At 45.1% G+C, this 21398-nt stretch overlaps 1 protein-coding gene and 1 long non-coding RNA gene across 2 annotated transcripts; one reads left to right on the plus strand and one right to left on the minus strand.

Moving 5' to 3' along the window:
- The first annotated feature begins 5235 nt into the window (after positions 1-5235).
- Positions 5236-16541, plus strand: LOC146356637 (uncharacterized). Its single transcript, XR_014787465.1, has 3 exons — positions 5236-5309; positions 7264-7393; positions 13099-16541. It is a non-coding gene; the product is annotated as an uncharacterized LOC146356637 (long non-coding RNA).
- LOC146356638 (vomeronasal type-2 receptor 26-like) lies at positions 5753-10863 on the minus strand. Its single transcript, XM_084832650.1, has 3 exons — positions 10799-10863; positions 10401-10510; positions 5753-6657 (listed from the first exon to the last, which is right to left on the minus strand). The coding sequence occupies exon 3, from the start codon at positions 6638-6640 to the stop codon at positions 5759-5761; it is 882 nt and encodes a 293-aa protein (XP_084688776.1). The 5' UTR covers positions 6641-6657; positions 10401-10510; positions 10799-10863; the 3' UTR covers positions 5753-5758.
- Positions 16542-21398: the final 4857 nt, after the last annotated feature.

Raw genomic sequence — 21398 nt, forward strand, 5'->3', positions numbered from 1 at the left:
ATCCGGCCACTGGCTAGCAGGGACGCAAATGGCGGCGGCCGAAGCTGCCGCCGTTTGCGTCCCTGCAGTCGGCCGTGATAGGCTACGTAAATGTTTACGTAGCCTATCATTAAAACAACAACAACAACACACGTATGCAAATGGCGGCGGCTACTGCCGCCGCCATTTGTGTTCCTTATTTTGGCACATTTTAATCTACGTAAACATTTACGTAGACTAAGACAGCAAAAATAAGGGGAACGCAAATAGTGTAGCGGACACTACACTATTTGTGTTCCCCTTATTTTTGCCGTCTTAGTCTACGTAAATGTTTACGTAGACTAAGATGTGCCAAAATAAGGAACGCAAATGGCGGTGGCCGTGGCCGCCACCATTTGCGTATGCGCATTGTTGTTGTTGTTGTTTTAAAAAGTCAGCCATGATAGGCTACGTAAACATTTACATAGCCTATCACGTTTGTTTTTTTAAAAACTGGAAATGGCGGTGGCAGCAGCCAGTTGGAAGACCGGCCGCCACAGCCGCCACCGCTGAACCGCCACCGCCGCCAGGAAGATCCGCCCAAGGTAAGTCTCGTCCCGGTGGGTGGCAGGGGGGTGGCGGGCTGTTCCGCCACAGATTTTGGGGGGCCAAATGCACTGGCATTCGGCCTCCCCAAGATCCGTGGTGGAATTTTCATACATCCCTATCCAAATCACATTGCCATATCACCAGAAGATGGAAGGTACTTCCGGATGGATACCTCCTAGAGAATATAAGCCACAAGTGGAATTACAGTTGACTTTCCACACTTCAGGAGGCATTGTACTTTCCTATGTGCATATGTCCATATCCTTCTATGTTCCATCCACAGGTAAGAATGTGGTACAACACATCTGAGCAACCAGGTATTTGGAACTCCCCCCCCCCTTGTCTTTTTAAATTAATGCTATTTCGATTGAGGGGGATCTCTGTAAATTCTGAAGTCCACATTCAGGGGACAAGCCTCACTGACCACAATGAGAGTTACTTCCGAGTAGACACTACTTGGTTTGTGCTGGGAAACACAGGGCTGGGAGACAGAAAACACCCCTGAAGTGGGGTCACGATGAAAAGTACACCCCTGGGTAGGGCGAGCATACCTGAGATAAATGTGGGGGTTGGGGCACACAACAATTATACTGCCAAGAACCCAACTTCAGGAAAAGAATTGAACTTTAAGCAGTCTCAGGAAATCCCCCTCCCCCCCGATAAGATCCAGGGTGGCTGCTGGATGGCCACGATGCCATGTATACCTAATGACCTCCAAACACAGCCAGCTCAGAGTAAATCACTAGTGGAGAAACGCCCAAGGTCTAAGAAGGCATCAGAAGTCATTTTTGCATCAAAATCAGTGTCATAGATGTTGTAGCCCAGGGTGACATTGGGTAAGAGCCTGGGATTCCGGTTGATTTCCTGAATGGCAAACAGAAAGGGCAGGATCTTCCAGGAATTTCTGGCAAATCCCTTGGGGAAAACATCAAAGATGGTACTTCTAGTACATAATGCTAATACTGATTTAACAGCCAATGCTAATTAATGCTTTGTATGTATTTTGGTAGCTGGGAAGTGGGGCTGGGGGCTGGAATATTCTTATTACATTAGCTGTAAGCCATTTGAAAGTAAAACCAGAAAGCAAAACAATTACATTGAGGGCACAATCCTATGCATGCTTAAACAGAAAAAAGTCCTACAACTCCCAGCATGCACCAGCCAGCATGGTACCCTTAATGTCATTCTGGATTTAGACATTGCCTGGGGCACACAGATGCCACAAAGTAAAGCACTGCCAGTAGTGTGTTCTCCTTGTTGAAAACCTGCCTGCCTTTTAGCAATGACCTGGCATCAACTCCCCGTTCTTCATATTGATTAAATTAAAATCTCATATACAATTCAGAAGTTCCATCTACCAAGCTTTTTGGTCTATAAGTTCCCAGTCCAGTTCTATTTCTCTTTTAGACATGGATATGACTGCAACATTTTATTTTTATATGTAAAAAATTTTGCAAAGAAAGGGAGCACTTTGAAGAGTTCTGGTGGAATCACCACAGCCCTGCAAGGTAGCCCACTGTGGGTTTGGCTCCAGATTTGGAGAGGTCTTAGGGCAAGATGCCTTAGGTGTCCCATCTCCTTGCTACTGTCACGGTTGCCCATCGTTTGCCCTCTCCCACCATGCCCAGGATTTGGTTGCCCTGTACTTTCCTTCTAATTGTTACAGAGACCAATTGCTCCCTTTCCCCTAGTATTTCACTATATATCAACTATATATATATATATCAAGTATATCAACTCCCTGTCGCTCTTTGAAGCCTAGAAAACAGAAGGAGATGAGCATCCAAAGTTGATCACAAAGAAGAGAAACAGCTTCCCGGGATGCAAGATAAAATGTATTATATGAAGCCCAACACATTTTGGCCTTTTTAAATTTTATTGTAGGCCTTCTTCAGGGGGCTGTAACATAAATGATAATAACATTTACAAATAGGGCAATGCACAGTTAAAACATTACTGCAATACAAGTTGCCACAAGGGCTAATACATGTATACCATCATTTAAAAACAAACAAACATATAAGACCTATTTTATTCCTAAGAATATCATATAAATACATACTTACTAAAAGAAAAAAGCCTGAAGAACATTTTCAGCGAAAGATTGTCTCCTGTGTCAATCTACTGGCGACTGGAAAAAACATTTCTCGAATCTTATCTCATATTGTTTGAATCCTTTTTTTCCCCTTCCTCTGTCGGGTGTCTCCATGGTGATGTAATCTGGCCAAGGTCTCAAAGCTGCACTGCTGTGATACATAGGGAGTGTATGTAAATCACCCACAGGTCACAGGAGTGGTAAAAGTCAGGTCTTCATTTAGATCACATGGAGAGAAAGTGTTCAGTCTCAAAACCCACTCAGCTTCTCTCCTCAATGGATATTTCTCCTCCTTGATGTCACGCTTATCCAGTGCCCCAAATATGCGATCTGTGGGAGAATGCTGTTGTTCCACGTAGTGACTTAGAAGTGGGGCCTTCCAGTCTGTTGTTCTTCATGTTACTCGGCTGTTCCCCTATCCGTCTTTTTTAAAGGTCTTACTGTTTTTCCCACATAAAGCTTAGGGCATTTACACTGGACAGCATAAACTACAAAGGCACTACTGCAGGTAGTGAAAAGCTTGAAATTCTGTGCCTGTTGGTTGGAGGAATTTGCACATTCTGTAATTTTGGAGATGTACTTGCAGCAACTGCAGAGTCCACATGGGTGATGGCCCTTAGGCACATGGCAGGACATAGACTAAACTGCTGTTGACTAAACCTCTACTTTCAGGTAGCCTGGTCCAAAGGTTAAAACGGCTGGGACTGATTAGCTTAGAAAGAAGGCAAATAAGGGGAGATACGATAGACAGAATTATGCATGGTGTGGAGAAGGTGAAGAGGGAGACATCCTCCCGCTTCCATAATTCTAGAACCTGATAGGGTCATTCCATGAACCTGATCAGAGGTGGAATTTGCCACCACGAGATGTAGTGATGGCCACCAATTTGGATGGCTTTAAAAGGAGGTTGGACAAATTCCTGGAGGAAAAGGCTATCAATGGCTACTAGTCTTGATGGCAATGTGCTACCTCCAGTGCCAGAAGCAATGGGCCTATATGCACCAGTTGCTGGGGAACATGGGTAGAACTGTGCTGTTGTGCTCATGCCCTGCTTGTGGCTTTCTGGTGGGCAGCTGATTGGCCACTGCAAGAACAGAATGCTGGATTAGATGGACGTTGCTCTGATCCCACATGGCCCTTCTTATCTTCTTATTTCATTTTTGTTCTTAACTTGTCTTCAGGCTGAGTTTTAGATTGGGAGGCAGGATGGGGAGGAAGATGGCTTGATACAGAAACAACACTGCATTTAGTAATTTAGTAATCTGCATTTAGTCCCAATCTTAAAATGGAGATAGGAGGAGAAAACAGATTTAGCATGACTAGGCTCAACTGAGCGGGCTTCACATTGAGCCTAGGGCTGCTGGGGCAAAAATGCAGATCATACCTGATACCTCATTTTCAAAAATGTCAATTCCAGCAGTCCTCTGAACAAAGCCAGTTGTGATTCTGACAAAAACTTTTTTTTTCAGAAAAACGTTTAAAGCATTTTCCTCCTATTTATACAGAAGTCTCTATTTCATACATTAACATGTATAGTATTTTTCCCATGTATGTATTTCAGGAATACTACCAAATTCAATCTAGCCTTCCCTGACACTCTCTCCAAGTCTCACAAAATGGTATTCAATATCCTTTCACCCCAAGGGCCTCTGTCCCATGAAGGTTCAAGGTGCACCATTTTATGCCCTTTGGACACACCAAAAGAATCGCTCTGAATTCCAAAATAACATCCCCCCTCCCCACCAAATCACATGTGCACATCTCTGGGAGACTGAAGGTACTTCCAGATGGGAGGTGTCTAGAGCTTTTAGGCAGTAAGTGGAATTGCAATTGAGTTTCCACACTTTAGGAATTAGTGCCTTTTTCTGTGTGGTATGTTACGACCACACAAGTAGACAGGGAACAATAACATACTATTTACCTGAGTAGCCATGTGTTTGAAATAGGGGTGTACAAAACCCCGCTTACCTCGCTCCGCCGGGTTCCACAGGTGGGGGGAGGTGCTCTGTCCCTCCCCCTGGAATCCTCACCGGGGGGGGAGGCGCTCCTTGCCTCCCCCCGGAATCCTGGCTGGCCGGCCCTGCTCCGCAGCCAAGCCGCAGAGCCGCTGGCCGACTCCGGCCACCCGCAGCCGGACATCTGGCCGCTGGGCAGCTCTGCAGGGATGCAAATGGCGGCTGTCGTAGCCGCCACCATTTGCGTCCCTGTAGTGAGCCGTGATAGGCTACGTAAATATTTACGTAGCCTATCACGGCAGGGGGAAAACCCCAGTGTACACAAATGGTGGTAGCCACTGCCATTTGCATAGGCTGGGGATTTTTCACCTTGCCATGATAGGCTACGTAAGTATTTACGTAGCCTATCACAGCAGGGGGGGAAACCCCCAGCATACGCAAATGGCGGCGGCTACCACCATTTGCGTACGCTGGGGTTTTTCCCCCTCCCTGCCGTGATAAATAGGCAGTAAATACTTACGTAAATACTTACGTAGCCTATCACAGCCTCCACAGGGATTCAAATGGTGTCCCTGCTTTAGCCGTGATAGGCTTACGTAAGTATTTATGTAGCCTATCATGGCTGAAAAAGGAGGAAGTGAATGGCGGCCGCAGGACGGCTGCCATTCGCACAGCAGTGCAGATGGGAGCAGGTAAGTGCTCCGTTTCACGCGCCTTTCATGGGATGGGGGTGGTGGGCACTTTGTCCCACACACCTTTCTTGGGTTGAGGGGGAGGGGGCTTCATTCCATAATGGTTTTCGTGGGGCTGAATGCACTGGGATTCGGCCTCACCGAGATCCGTCGTGGAATTCTCTGACATCCCTAGTTTGAAACTTTTTTTCTCACAGATTGGTCTTCTTTAAAAAATCAATTATTTTATTTGTCCTACAGCACTTATGCATTAAAGAAGAATGGCCCAATTAAGGTCATGGCCTTTACTAAAACAATGTATCTTCTAGGAGCATTTTTAGATCAGAAATATACAAAATTCCCTTAGTGCATAGCAGCCAGATGTATAGGTTTCCCTGAAGAATAATTGTATGTTTTCTGAAACACATTGGGGGGAGGATGCTTGTTAAATGCAGAATCAGATGCCATTTTTAGGTTTTCTTTGTTAGATGCTCCTTTGTATTCAAATCAGGCCTGAATACAATAATGTAACACTTGGGAATAAAGATGCAGCTCAGCAACCCAGCACTGGAGGCCAAGATAGAGAAGACCTGCACAGCTACCATATATTTGCCCTTCGTGCTCAGGTAGGTGGGCACAAAGGACACCCAAACACTGCAAAAGACCAGCATGCTGAAGGTGATCAGCTTGGCCTCATTGAAGGACCCAGGCAGCTTCCTGGCTAGGAAAGCCACCGTGAAGCAGATGGCAGCCAGGAAGCCCATGTAGCCAAGGGCAGCATAGAACATGGTGACAGACCCTTCGTTGCATTGCAGGACAACCTGTGCCCGCTGTGATTGCATGTCAGAGTCTGGGAACGGGGGACAGATGCCCAGCCAGATGGTGCAAATGACAACTTGGACATTAGAACAAGAAATGACAATAGCACTGGCCAAACTCTTCCCCACCCATCTCCTCATCCCATTCCCTGGTTTTGTTGCCAGGAAGGCCAGCACCACAGTGATCGTTTTGGCCAACAGAGAAGAGACAGCAACTGAGAAGATGATGCTGAAAGCCATTTGTCGGAGGAGGCAGGACACTTTCCTTGGCTGGCCGATGAATAACAAAGAGGACAAGAAGGAAAGCAGCAAAGAGACAAGGAGAATGTAGGAGAGGTCCCGGTTGTTGGCTTTGACTATTGGGGTGTCTAGGAATTTAATGAAGATTCCTAAAACAATGCCTGTGGCGAAGGACAAGAATAGGGCAAAGGAAGCCAGGGTGATCCCCAAATATTCTTCATAGGAGAGGAAGGTTATATTCTTTGGGATACATTCATCTCTGTCCCTGTTTGCATGTTGATCACCTGGACACATGGTGCAATGCTCTGCATCTGCAAAGAACACGAGAAACATCTACTTCATTCATCCATGATAGTCTCTGTTTTTTTACATGCAATGAAAAATATATTTGGGGGGTGAATGCTTACACCCACAGGCCAGAAGATCTATGTGGGGATTTGGGTGGGGAGAGGTCAGGAACTGATCATTTGTAGTCAGGCAGTGAGGGGGTAAGGCTTGCTCACTGGTAGAAGAACCCCAGCTTCTGCCATGCAAATCTGCAAGTAAACAGATGCAGCAAAAGTAAAAAGGCCATCTGACGAAGAAACTGAAGAACGTCTTCCAGGAACCACAGGGTAGAACTGTGCTGGATGGACCAGCATAGTGCATGTGTATAAGATTTTATGTGTTGTTCAAATCACAGTGGGGTCACATATAAATCGAACTCACATTGTGTAAGAGAACAAGTGCCATAAACAATATGCTGTATTCAATCATCAAAATGCTGCCCTTTTAAGACCATAGTTAACCAACTGGAGTTAAGGCTACTTCATGTTGGCTCAAGTTCCACAAAGCCAGGAAATCGTACACTGAGGCTGATGCCTTCACATGCCTACCTTGTGATCAGTCATGATGTTTTGTGATGTTACTTTTCCTAGCTCTTTTGGGCCCAAATCCAGATGGGGAGGATGGAGTGCCTGGCACAAGCAAAGATGTCCCATGTTGTCCTGGTCCTGCCCAGCTTTTTGAAGCATGTGAGCCTCACCGTATTGCTAGAAACATCCTCCTGTGAGTTGACCGATGCCTGTTTTTGCTTGAGACTACAGTGGGGTAGTGGGCCAACTGCAAAAGTCTCCAAGAGAAATCCAGCCATCAGCCTCTTTCTTTCATTGCACACTTCCTTGGCAAGTGAGAATAAAGTACATCAGTAGTTCTCACAAGAATTAGAATGTTTCATGAGAAAGAAACACATGATATGCTGAGCCACAGCATGGAGTAAAAAGAAAAACTGTGCAATTTTCAGCACTTTTTAAACTTGCTTTATCTGTAGCAATTTGCCTCTGATCAGGTTGCACAACTATAGTCCTCATCAGGTAGATCAGGTTGCCACGTTATGTTAGGGTGCAATCCTATGGACACTAGACAGTGGCTAGATGGCCATAGGGTTTTTTGTTTCCTGGGAACTGACCTTGGAGCCAATGGTCCGAGGTGAGTTCCCAGGAAACTGCCTCCCCTCCCCTCCCCCACTGCTTCATAGGTGGTGTGGTTCATCCCCAGCTCTGTACTCATAAGAGCAGTGCAGAGAGGGGAAAATGGGGCATTCCTGGGGGTAGGGAGGGGAGGGGAGAGCAGAAGCATTAGTATGATATTTCCTATGCACCATCTTTCTCTTCCCACCCCCCACCCTCCACACAGACTCCGAACTGCTCCAGCTAGACAGCCAGAATCAACTGTCTAGTCACAAATGCAGGGTGGCTGGAGCATGAAGGAGAAGATCCCCTCCACTCTCTGCCTGCCCTGCAGTGGATACTCAGTTGACTTCAAGGTCGGAGGCATCCGACTCTCTCCGTAGGATTCTGCCCTTATGCTATTAGCTCTACAGGTTTAATTTGTATAAGCAATAGAATTTTGAGGCTTATAATAGCACAACCATGTGTTTTTGCTTGTTTTTGCAACTCACCTTAACTAAAGTGGCACTCCTGTGCCCCTTTAATAGATAGAGATACAGGTGTATTGCATACACAAAACAAAGCTAAACAAACATAGGAGTTCTACTAGAGCAATATTTACAGCAAGGTGAGATTTTAATAATACACATTTTAATATTCTTATCAGAACATGAGAACCATGAACCAATACTTTAAAATAAAAAGCAAATAATATGCCTAAATTAAGTTATGTTCCATTAGAAATAAAAAAAACTAGAAAAAGGAAAATTTTATTCATTCATTCATTCATTCATTTAATTTATTAATTGCCCAACTGGCTGGTCACCCAGCCACTCTGAGCAATGTACAACAACAAAACAGTTAAGACAATAAAATTCTACATTAAAAACATCATAAAAAATACCCTAACCCACCCCAAATGCCTGCCTGAACAACCACATTTCTAATGCATGGTGGAAGCTCATTAAAGTGGGGGCATGGCGGAGTTCCCTAGGGAGGGAATTCCACAGAGTGGGGGCCACCACAGAGAAGGCCCTCTCCCTCATCCTCACCAGCCTAACTGTCCTGGCTGATGGGACAGAGAGAAGGCCATCCGAGGCTGATCTTGTTAAGCGGCTCGTCTGGTGTTGCTGGAGGTGCTCCTTAAGATAGGCTGGGCCGGAACCGTTTAGGATTTTGAAGATCAAAACCAACACCTTGAATTTGGCCTGGAAAACAACTGGTAACCAGTGCAACTCCTTCAGCACCGGAGTGATGTGATCAGTAGGGATGGGGGAGAATTTCTCCCCAAAACTTCGGGGGGCCAAGTGCCAACGCATTCGGTCCTCCGACGGTTCGGGGAGAAATTCTCCGCCACCCCCCCGCCACCCCCCGCCACCCCCCGGGATGGGACTTACCTTTCACGAATGTCGCTCCTGGCGGCGGTTCCCGGCGGCGGTTCGGCAGGTCTTCATCAGGGGCGGGGGCGGCAGCCGGTCTTTCGACCGGCTGCCGCCGCCGCCATTACAAGAAAAGTAAAAAAAACAACGTCCCTGTGATAGTCTACGTAACGATTAATGTAGCCTATCACGGCTAGATTTGCAAAGTCAGCCGTGATAGGCTATGTTAATCGCCACGTAGCCTATCACGGGTGACTTAAAAAAAAAAAAAAGCGCATACGCTAAATCTTTACGTAGACTACAGCGACCAAATAAGGAACGTGAATGGCGGGTCCCTATGGGGGCCGCCTTTGTGTACACGCTTTTTTTTTTTTTAAGTCACCCGTGATAGGCTACGTGAAGATTAACGTAGCCTATCATGGCTGACTTTGCAGATCTAGCTGTGATAGGCTACGTAAATCCTTATGTAGCCTATCATGGGGCTTTTTTTTTTTTTTACTTTTCTTTTGAAGTTTGCGGCCAGGGAGACAGGGCGCTTCTCCCCGGCCTGAATTTCAGCCGGGCGAGGCGGGAAGCCTTCCCCCCCTGGCCTGAACTTCGGGGGGAGAAGTGAAGCGCCTCCCCCCACCACGAAGCAAGCTGCGAGACCAGGTAAGTGACTTTCGTACATCCCTAGTGATCAGGCCGGTCGCTGCCTTTAATCAGGCGAGCCACTGTGTTCTGCACCAGCTGCAGCTTCCAAACCGTCTTCAAGGGTAACCCCACGTAGACTCCATTACAGTAGTCTAAATGAGAGGAGACCAGGCCATGTACTACTGAAAATGTTAAAACAAATCAGGTAAGTGGTGGATTCAGAACATAGAAAGGATATATCCTAAGGGATGCAGTGGATTTATGCAGGGCATGGTCAGGTCTACTTGGCCTCACCATTCTCGTGTGCGAACAAATGGCACTGTGTGTTCTGTGCATTGCAACAGAAGTCTATTAAACAATTGTATTCAACACAGAGGACATGCATGTGATCTTAAATGCGGAAGGGGTGATTGGGCTGCTAAGGATGTTGATCCCTGCCCCATCGATGTTGATCCCCATCGATGTTGATCCCTGCCCCATCGACTGCCTGCCCTCAACACAATCCATTTTTCAAAGTTTTTTTTCCCCCTTGCACGATGTTTAGAAATGGCTTTAAGAAAACATTCTCAGAAAATGTCTGTATGAATCTTTGCCTTCCCCTCTCGAGTCACCCACCTTCCTCCGTGGAGATGGTCCCTTCCTCACATGGAACACAAACATAGCAGCAAACTGGTTTTCCTTCCTGAAACACCTTGACAAATCCTGGGCGACAGCTTTCCACACACCTGGAATGAGGCAGGGGCTAAGGATTAAAAAAGGACCATGAAGGAAAATGTGTTAGAGCTAGGGATGTCAGAGAATTCCGCCATGGACTGAAATGGGATCGAATTCCCTTTAGTCCGCGCCATGGAATCCTCTGCGGAACGGTGCCAGGAGGTCCTTCGGAGCCAGCAGACATGAGACTTATTTTTTGTCATCCGCAAAGAGTTGTGAAATTTTCATCAATAAAAACGCAGTGTAGTATATTCTGATAATAAATACGTAAGGTTTTTTTATAAATGAATTGTGCTCACCGCCGTGTTTGTGGGTGTTCTTTTTCAATTGAAATCCTCTGTCTCCATTTACTTTCAGCCAAAACACTTCCTCCTCCTCAGGGCTTCCCAAAACAAGGCTGCCCCAGGTGTGCGTGAGCAATAAACTCTTTGTTTGAAGCAATGGTGTTTTAAAGAAAGAAAAAAACCTTTTAAAATGACCATGCTGCTCCAGGACTGGCATGGTCATTTTAAAAGGTCTTTTCTTTCTTTAAAACACCGTTGCTTTAAACAAATAGCTTATTGCTCAGGCACACCTAGGTCAGCCTTCTTTTGGGAAGCCCCTAGGAAGAGGAAGTGTTTTGGCTGAAAGTAAATGGAGACGGAGGATTTCAATTAAAAAAAAACATAAATATTTACCAAAAGTAGCAATTCTTACAGAAGTTACGTAGACTCATGGAGACAACTGGGTGCCAGAATTATGGTTGTTGGTATGGATTTATCTTCGTAATTTTCAGAACGGAAGAAAAAAAGAAGAATTCTGGGTTGGGATGTACGAAAGTCACTTACCTTTCCACGGATTATGTTGATAGTGGGGGGGAGGCGTTCTGTCCCTCCCCCAGGAATCCTCAATGGGGGGGAGGCAATCCGTTCCTCCCCCGCTGAATCTTCCATGGCTGGCTGTGCTCTGTGGCAGCTCCACGGAGCAGCTGGCCAGACCCAGGCCAGAGCCGTCCACAGCCAGATTTCCGGCCGCGGAGGGCTCTGGGTAAAAAAAAAAAAAAGTGTACACAAATGGTGGCAGCTACGGCCGGTGCCACTTGCATTCCTTAGTTTTGGCTGTCTTAGTCTACGTAAATATTTATGTAGACTATGACGGCGAAAATAAAGGGGAACGCAAATAGCGTAGCAGACGCTATTTGCATCCCTTTTTGATTCGCCGTTTTAGACTATGTAAATATTTACATAGGCTAAAACGGTGAATCAAAAAGGGACGCAAATAGCACCCGCTATGCTATTTGCATTCCCCTTATTTTGGCCATCTTAGTCTGCGTAAATATTTACATAGACTAAGACGGCCAAAAATAAGGAACGCAAATGGCCGCGGCCGTAGCCGCCGCCATTTATGTATGCATGTTTTTTTTTTACCCAGCCATGATCTTTACATAGATCAGCCATGATCTTTATGTAAATCTTTACATAGCCTATCACGTCTTGTAAAAAAAAAAAAAAAAAACCCTCCAGACTGCAAATGGTGGCAGTGACAGCCGGTCGGAAGACCAGCCGCTGCTGCTGCCACCCGGAACATCCGCCCCAGGTAAGTCTCGTCCCGGGGGGAACCACGGGGGGGTGGGGGGGCAGGCCGTTCTGCCACAGATTTCAGGGGGCCAAATGCACTGGCATTCGGCCTCACCGAGATCCATGGCGGAATCCTCTGACATCCCTAATTCCAGGGGCTTGTGAATGGCAGAACGGAGCACTGTCCACAAACTGCGGCACCTCATCCCTAGTTTGAGCTAATCTATCTATTGAAAGGTAGAGATGTCCGTCGTCGGAAAATCGGTTCTACTTTGACTTGATGGAGCTTTGTGGCATTTACAACTCGATTTGCATTTGCAAGCTGAGCTGCGGGCTTTTCCCTGAACTCCAGGAACATTTTTTGTGCATTTTTGGTGCAGGTTTCTCAATTTGTGCAAATATCTGACCAATCTGCACAAATGGGGCCACAATTTGCACAAATTGCTCAGAAATTTTCCCCAAAAGTGGAACCTGCAAAAAAATGCAAAATGTCCAGAAAATCCACAAATTGCCCCAACTCACAGCAGACCATGTCCGGCCCCACAGCGGGAACCAGAATGAAGTACAGGGGGATGAAACTAACTCACCAAACTCCATCCCCCCCAAATGGATTCCTCTGACTATGGGAAGGAGACATGGAATTGGAAAGGATCCCACAGAACCAGTAGCACCATGTTTAATTGGAACCCTGTAACTGAACCTAAGCACTTGCTCCTGAGACAACTGCATATTAGTCCCCAGTTCGGAGCTCCACCTCCTCTTTTGTTTCTTCTGTGTGCAGTTTAATTTGCAATCTCCTTAGGGCAGGGACCTGTCCTCCTGTACTAAGCCAAGTGTCATGTACACGCAAGGCACTTCATAAATGAATAATTAATTTAACTACTAAGTATGTGTGTGATGTAGGGAAGTTAGAGAAATCCACCATGGATTCAAACGAGTTCGGAGTTCTATTTATTTGCTTTTGGGGTTCTTATGTTTTTATTACATTTATATCCCACTTTTCTTTCATTGTGGAACTCAAGGTGGCTACATGTATTTCCCAGGTGGTCTCCCCTCCCATCACTGACCAGACCCGGATCTGCTTAGCTCAAGGTGGCCACATGTGGTTCCCAGGTGGTCTCCCCCACAAGCACTGACAGGACCCAGATCTGCTTAGCCTCAGCAAGGTGGCTGCCTCATGTGCCTTCAGATTTCTATGAATCTGAGCTACCGATTCTTCATTGGACCATCTTTTTCCAAGTTGTGTGGATTCCATGGACATATGGATGTTTCTTGGATGTTGTTTTTTAACGTTTGGTGAGGATTTAGGCCAATGCACTTTCATGAAAATTGACATTTGCGCAAGTGGACTGAAATTACACACACACACACAGTCTGATCCCATCAATGAGCAGATGACAGAATGAAAGACTGAAGCTGGCATTTTGTGCTGAAACACTTCACATTTTAAAATCTGTTTTAAAATACTTTAAAATATTTATTTTCCAGCATCCTGAGAGGTGGTCTTCCTTTGTTGTGGGTCTAACACAGTACAAAACAGCTTCCTGTGTTCCTATGAGCCAGCTGAAATTCCTACGCAATCTTCAAGGACAGTCCCATGTAGAACGCATTACAGTTATCAGAGCTTAGCTGATGGTCAGTACAACGAGATAAAATGAAATATTCCTCCCACCTTGTTGAGCTGTTTGGGCCACATCATGGCATCCTGGTTGATGGTGAACTTGAGGTCTGCAGATCCCCATCTTTCTATACTCCCAAATTTCTCTCTAACAACAGACATATTGGGAAGCACCACCCAGTTCATGATGTCAAAGTCAGCTGCCAGGTCTCCATTCTCATCCAAATACATTCCATCCATGATGGAAGTATTGTAAAACAGGGGAGTTCTCAGGAAAGGATCAAGCTAGAATGGCAGAGGAAACACCAAGTGTTGAGGAAACAGGAAAACAAATTCAGGATTATAGTTCTGCCCATTTCACTCTTGAATCTCCACTAACTCAAATGGCTGTCTGGGTCTTCTTAACATTTGCAAGGGGCCTGGTTTCATTGTTAATTATTGTAGTTCAATCCTTTTTCTGTCCACTCTGAATTATGCTCCATAGAATTCAATGGGGAGTTTTCACTATACAGACTTCACTGTGACTAAGTCCTGTGGAACTTAATGGAATACCTGAGCAGCCATGCATGGGATTATGCTGTAAATATTATATTTTTTATATAAAAGATAAAAGAACTACTGCTACATAAAGAGAAATTAGGGATATCTGGGATGGGAAAGGGAATACCTGCCATGGCTGCAGCCTTTGAATGTCCAGCCTGTCTCCACCCTCCATCACCCTCTGCTTGAACCTGGATGAATAAGCAGCATCCAAGGCACGGGCCACAGCCTGGACGGTGTTGTAAACAATGTAGCTGTCTCGAGACAGGATTCTCTCCTTGTCCTCTTGGGGCAGCATCTCCGGCTTCTTCATCTGTATGAATCTTGTCCAGCCTTTCACAGACAATGCATGCTTTGAATAGAAGTCATTGAATAATTTGAACAGAAAACGCAGGGTAGAATGAGAAAAATGTGGCAAGTCATTGTATTGGGGCCTTTTATTTGTCTGAATCAAGAAGGAAAAAATGCCGTGGTTGTGCTCAGAAGATAGATAATTAATTTTCAACTCCATGGTGATGTCCCACAAAGCTGTTGTGATCCAGACTTTCCCTGGAATGGGTTCTATATCAAAGTCAATGTACTGTTGTATAGTGAATATTCCATCTGCAAAGGACCTAGTTTCTGCACAATAAACATATACATTCACTAGTGTCCACTTGCTGTATGAAACAAGATGGAACTCCATCTGGTTCGTATTCAGTCCTGTGATGCTTTGTGTGAAAACAACACAAACACCATTCCTGATGAGTTCAGGCATGAAGGTCTGCACGAACCTCTCTCCATTTTGAGTGTCTGGAGCAAAGAGACCGATCCATGTCCATCTGAAATGCAGGAGGAGTTTGACAATCCCCTGGTATGGGGTTGGGTCTTTGGGGACCATTGGATAGAAAAAAGGGAGTTGAGTTTTATCATTCAGAACACGAGAAATAAAAGCATAACTGACCTGTCAAGGAAAGGCAGAAATGAATGGTCTATTTTGTTTCAGAGCCAAGCTCAAATGTGTGTTACCTAAAATTATTAATAATGACTGGAGAGATGCTGGTCATTGTGATGGACATAGTGACATGATTTTACCTCCTCCCAGTGGTGCCTCTGCCAGAGGACTTTAATCCAGAATATGCCAGTTTTTATACCTCAGCCATTTTTCATCTGATATTTCTGAAATCTGGCAAGGTGGTTATATTTCCTAGCAGGTCGATTGTTTGTACCACATTTCATTATGCTTTGACTTGGATTCCTGCATTGAGCAGGGGGTTGGACTTGATGTTCTTATAGGCCTTTCCAACCCTGCTATCCTATGGTTCTATGATGATGGAACAGATGGTGCTAAGTTTATGATGAATTAAATTGTGAGGCTTCATTACTACAGAACAGTGAAAAACTAAGATGTCCCTGAATACTCCTCTTAACTTTTACAGCTGTAAGCATATTTCTGCCATTCATCTCTATGGCACGGGCGTCAGCTGAGACCCTTGCAAACAACATTGTTGTAGGGAAAATATCCCCGTCCCCAGTGTTTGCCCTGAAATATAAGAAGCTCCCCTGCTAGATCAGAACAAAGGCACCCTTAATCTAGTTTTCTGTCCACACAGTGGTCAACCAGGTGATCTGAAACCCACAAGCAGGAAATGAGCACAGTTGCGCCCACGGCCTCATGTTTCCCAGCAACTGGTTTGCATAGGCATACTGCTTCCAATACTTCATGACTAGTCTCCAATGATAGGATTGTCCTCCTTGAATTTCTCCAACCCCTTTTAAAGCTATCGAAGGTGGCAGCCATCACTACCCAGAAAGTTCTACAGTTTAACTATAGATGGTTAATGGATGGTTAATGCACTGGCTATCTATTTGCTTCCAGGCTAGGTTTCAGGTATTATTAGTACTAGTGTGCAAAGCCCTAAAGTACTTGGGACCAGGATGTTTGAGAGAGCACCTTTTTCTTTGCCAACCTGCCTGGTCACTGAGGTCATCAGAAGGCATGTCCCTGGTGGTTCCACATGGCCCAGCTAGAGCCCACCAGAAAAAGAGCTTTCAGGGTGGTGGCCCCCTCTGTGGAACCCCCTGCCTTTGGAGGTCAGGCAGCTGCCAACATTGTGTTCCTTCCAGCGCCTTCCAAAAACATTGTTAATTCAAGAGGCCTTCCTTGAGTGACCAGCCGCAGTTCATTAAATTCAGAATTGGTTTATTTTAAGATGTTTTAATTTTTTTTAATATGGTGTTCTTTCTTTTTATCTTTGTTGTTCACTGCTGTGAAATCTTTTGATGGGGAGTGGTATATAAACATTGTAAATAGATAAATAAAATAAACTATGCATTTGTTTGACAACGTACCTTGCTTGGGAAGTCTGTATGTATGTATGTGTGGGCCTGCTCTGTATGTATGTATGTGTGGATGTATGTATATATTACATTTTTATACCACCCAATAGCTGAAGCCCTCTGGGTAGTTATTGACCCAAACATCTTTCTTGTTCACCCTTCCCATTTAATTTTTAAGTAAAATCATAAAATCTTTTAATTTTTAAGTAAAATCATAAAATCATAGAATAGTAGGGTTGGAAGGGGCCTATAAGTCTATCAAGTCCAATGAAAGGAAGATGCCTAAAGCTCTAATCATAAAATCATGGAGGACGGGTGAAGTGCCAGATGATTGGAGGAGAGCTAATGTTGTCCCTTTCTTCAAAAAAGGGCAAAAAGGAGGAACCTGGGAACTACAGACCAGTCAGTCTGACCTCAGTCCCTGGGAAAATTCTGGAGCAGATGATAAAACAATCCATCTGCAAGCACCCGGAAAACAATGCAGTGATTACTCAATGCCAACATGGATTTGTCAAGAACAAATCCTGCAAGATGAATCTGATCTCATTTTTTTGATCAGGTAACTTCCCTTGTGGACCATGGGAATGCTGGGGAAGGTGCTTCAGGTGGGGAAGCCATAATATATTCGACTTCAGCAAAGCTTTTGAGAAAGCACTCCATGATATCCTGATTAGCCAACTAGCTAAAAGTGGGCTAGATGAAACAACGATCCCGTGGATCCACAGTTGACTACAGAATTGGACTCAAAGAATGCTTATCAATGGGACCTTCTCAACCTGGGGAGAGGTAATGAGTGGGGTACTGCAAGGCTCGGTCCTGGGCCCAGTGCTCTTCAACATTTTTATGAATGACTTGGAGGAGGAGGTGCAGGGAATGCTGATCAAATTTGCAGATGACACCAAATTGGGTGGGATAGCTAATATCCTGGAAGACAGAAACAGAATCCAAAGTGATCTTGATAGGCTGGAGTGCTGGGCAGAAAACGACAGAATGACATTTCATAGGGATAAATGCCAAGTTCTGCACCTAGGAAAAAGAAACCAAATGCACAGTTACAAGATGGGGGATACGTGGCTCAACAACACAACAAGTGAGAAGGATCTTGGAATTGTTGTCGTTCACAAGCTGAATATGAGACAACAGTGTGATCTGATTGCAAAAAGAGCAAATGCTATTTTGGGCTGCACTAATAGGAGTATATCTTCCAAATCCTGTGAAGTACTAGTTCCCCTCTACTCAGCACTGCTAAGGCCTCATCTGGAGTACTGTAGTTCTGGGCACCACACCTTAAGAAGGATGCAGACAAATTGGAGAGGGTTCAGAGGAGGGCAACAAAGATGATCAGGGGACTGGAAACAAAGCCCTATGAAGAGAAACTGAAAGAACTGGGCATGTTTAGCCTCGAGAAGAGAAGACTGAGGGGAGATAGGATAGCGCTCTTCAAGTACTTGAAAGGTTGTCACAGAGAGGAAGGCCAGGATCTCTTCTTGATCACCCCAGAATGCAGGACACTGACTAATGGGTTCAAGTTACAGGAAGCCCGATTCCAGCTGAACATCAGGAAAAACCTCCTGACTGTTAGAGCAATATATCAATGGAACCAATTACATAGGGCGGTAGTGGGTTCTCCCACACTGGAGGCATTCAAGATGAAGCTGGACAGCCATCTGTCAGGGATGCTTTGACTTTTATTCCTGCATTGAGCAGGGGGTTGGACTCGATGGTCTTATAGGCCCCTTCCAACCCTACTGTTCTATGATTCTATGATTCAATGAAGTGACAGGTCCCATTGAACTCACTAAGACTTACTTCCAGTTAAAACCGCATAGGAATGCACTGCACAGGACATCTAACTGTCACAACAGAGGGTACGTTTTCCAGAGACTGGAAGGCTATTTAAACCTCAAACCACTTGGAACATTCGTAAACAGTTTGTCTGCAGGCTCACTGTGGATGTCCACTGCCCACTTTTTCAGTTACCTGGAGAAATTACGAAGTGGAATTAGACTCAGCTTGCAAATGGCCTACCCCCTGCATCCTCACCTGTGGAATTTTGTAGATGCCCAGCATGGTTGAAATGTGGATGGAGATGTCAGAGGCAGATTCTTCCAGAACAACCAATGAGTGACTGTGTTGTCCACATATGTAGTTGGGAACGTTCACCTGCCCAGCAGAAAGCAGATCTATTAAGGCATCGGAAGTCATTCTTGCATCAAAATAGGTGTCATAGATGTTGTAGCCCAGGGTGATGTTGGGTAAGAGCCTGGGGTTTTGGTTGATCTCCCAAATGGAAAACAGGAAGGACAGGATCTTCCAAGTCTTTCTTGCAAATCCCTTGGAAAAATATACAATGGAAATACTGTATTCAGACCTTTCTTCTTTGAACCCATGAGCTTTTTCCAGGCAATATAGAGCTCTACATTCTTTTTCTAGGACTTCACTCATGCTAACACTGATTTAAGGTTCAAGCCAGATACACAACAGCTAATCCCAATTAAGTGTGTGTGTGTGTGTGTGTGTGTGTTGGCAGCTGCGGTGGGTGGAATATCCTTGTTCCATAGTCAATAGCCATAAACTATCTGAAAACAAAACCAGGGCATATGTGCATTCCAGTTCTGGAATTGGCCATGCAGATCTACCCTCTTGTGATCTGCCTGGCATCGCCTTTGAGATTTCTGCCCCATTGACTTGTTTTGAAGTATTTAATAAGAACTGTGGGATCCATCCCAGGGTTTTTAAATCAGTTGGTCTCAGCTTTAGCTATCATTTGCCTCACATCCTAGAATCTCTGTGTTGTTGTTAGCAATAATAATAATAATAATAATAATAATAATAATGAATCCACTGAATTATGTGAGCCTTTCTGTGTGTGTGTGTGTAAATCGATTCTCACTACAGCTCCAATTACCCCTATTTTTTTATTATTATTAGTCTCACCATTTGTCCAATAGCTCAAGACACGAACTTGGCATATAATGAAGCTTAATTTTAAAAACAGACATTTATTTATTTATTGCATTTATATCCTGCCTTTTTTCCTCTTGCAAGGAACCCAAGGCAGCTTACATTATCCTCCTCGTCTCCATTTTATCCTCACAACAACAACCCTGTGAGGTAGGCTGGGCTGAGAGTCTGTGACTGGCCCAAAGCCACCCAGTGAGCTTCCCTGGCCGAGTGGGGGCTGGAACCTGGATCTCCCAGCTCCCAGTCCAACACTCTCACCACTACACCACACACACATTGCAAATAACAAAACTCGGCTCTTAATATATTTATTGTGATCAGCCCAAAGCATACAAATTTTCTTCAGAATATGACATCTCAGGTCAAGAAAGAAAACTGAATAAATTCTTTCTCATGGTGCCCTACACAAAGGGCAGTACAAATAGTAAAATCTGTATACACACATTGCTTTGACCCTGCCAGGCACTTTGTACCAAGGTGGCGCAGAGTAAAGCACTCGTCAATTGCGCTTTTCTGATTTTGGCAACCTGCCTGCTCTTCAGCAATCCAATGAACATTCTCCCAGATGAATTCATTAAAATCTCATATAAAATTTAGAGGTTACATCTAATGGGTGAATTGGTCTATGTTTTCTGGGTTCTGACATATATATATATATGAGAATGTCTACGTCAGAGTCACATCCTTTGACAAACATACCTGCTTTGTTTGCGTTGCTTATTGGGGAGATTAGACATGTCATACATACATACATACATACATACATACATACGTAATGAGCTTTGCAAGGATAGGGGCCCACCAAGGTGGACTTAACTTAAAAAAAACACTGCATTTCCTCAGCTCCCCTTTGCAATGCTCTCCCAATGCCCAAACCCTAGTTTCTACATCATTCAAATCAGCCCAGACAGAAACTACTTTCCTTCCTCCCCACTTTTTGCCCCCTTCTCTTCCTCTGTCTCTATGATCAGCTACACACACACACACACACACACTTCTATTTGCCCCATTGCACCTAGCCTTACTTGTGATTTGCAAATGCTTGTCTTTCACCCTTTTTAATCTCAGTGTCTTTCAGATGCATGATTCTAATTCCACTGATGTATGTGCGGATCTCATTCCCCTGATGTGTGATTTTAATTCATTGTAATTTCCCCTTTTTAATAAAAACAAACAAAGAATAGCTTTCAAGGACTAAGGCCAGTTCTACGACCTGTGTTGCATCATTACGATCCCATTGTGGTAACGTTATATCCCTGTGGTGCATTTATACCTCACAGGGCAAACAATGACATTTGTTCTGGTATATTGGATGACGTGGAATAAAAAGGGGGACCGAACACCACAAAAGCGGCTGCGGTACACCGACTGTGCCATGGGCCCCAGCAGTTCTCAATGTGCTTCAATACCGCCATGAAGCAGTAGTGTAAATCTAGCTCAAGTTTGTAGTCTCCGACTCTCCCCGCTATTAGGGTATCAGGTTTTCCTAAGTGCCCAGAGTCCAATGCCAAGAAGGAGGAGGAAGAGGAACAGGGCCGGGGGCAGTGGTATAGTGCTGGCAGGTTGCACCAGGGCTTCGCTCCTGCACTTCTATTGCAGGCGGCTCCCAGCCAGGTTGCAGTCTGCTGCGGGAGGAGGGGGGAGCAGTGGAAGGGAGTGGGGGGGTGGCAGCTGCATCTTGCCTACCATGCAGAGCTGGCCAGACAAAGGAGGTGAAAGTGGGAGCCTGAGGGAGCTCTGCAGCCTCCTCTCGTGACCCCTATTCTCCTCAGCTCTTGGCTTCTCTGCCTTCCACCCCCTGAGTAGCCACCATGCCTTCCAACTCAACTGTCCTCAGCCAGCCCCTCAGCTTCCTGACCCTTTCCCCACCCTGCTGCTGTCCCTGATCTGTGCCTGTGTGCT

This window comes from Heloderma suspectum, chromosome 2, assembly GCF_057233095.1.
Source record: "Heloderma suspectum isolate Gila_16-S chromosome 2, 16-S_ref, whole genome shotgun sequence".
NCBI lineage: Eukaryota > Metazoa > Chordata > Lepidosauria > Squamata > Helodermatidae > Heloderma > Heloderma suspectum.

Bases quoted from the DNA above. Each gene is read 5' to 3' on its own strand.
- LOC146356638 (XM_084832650.1), bottom strand. From the start codon at position 6,640: ATGTGTCCAGGTGATCAACATGCAAACAGGGACAGAGATGAATGTATC.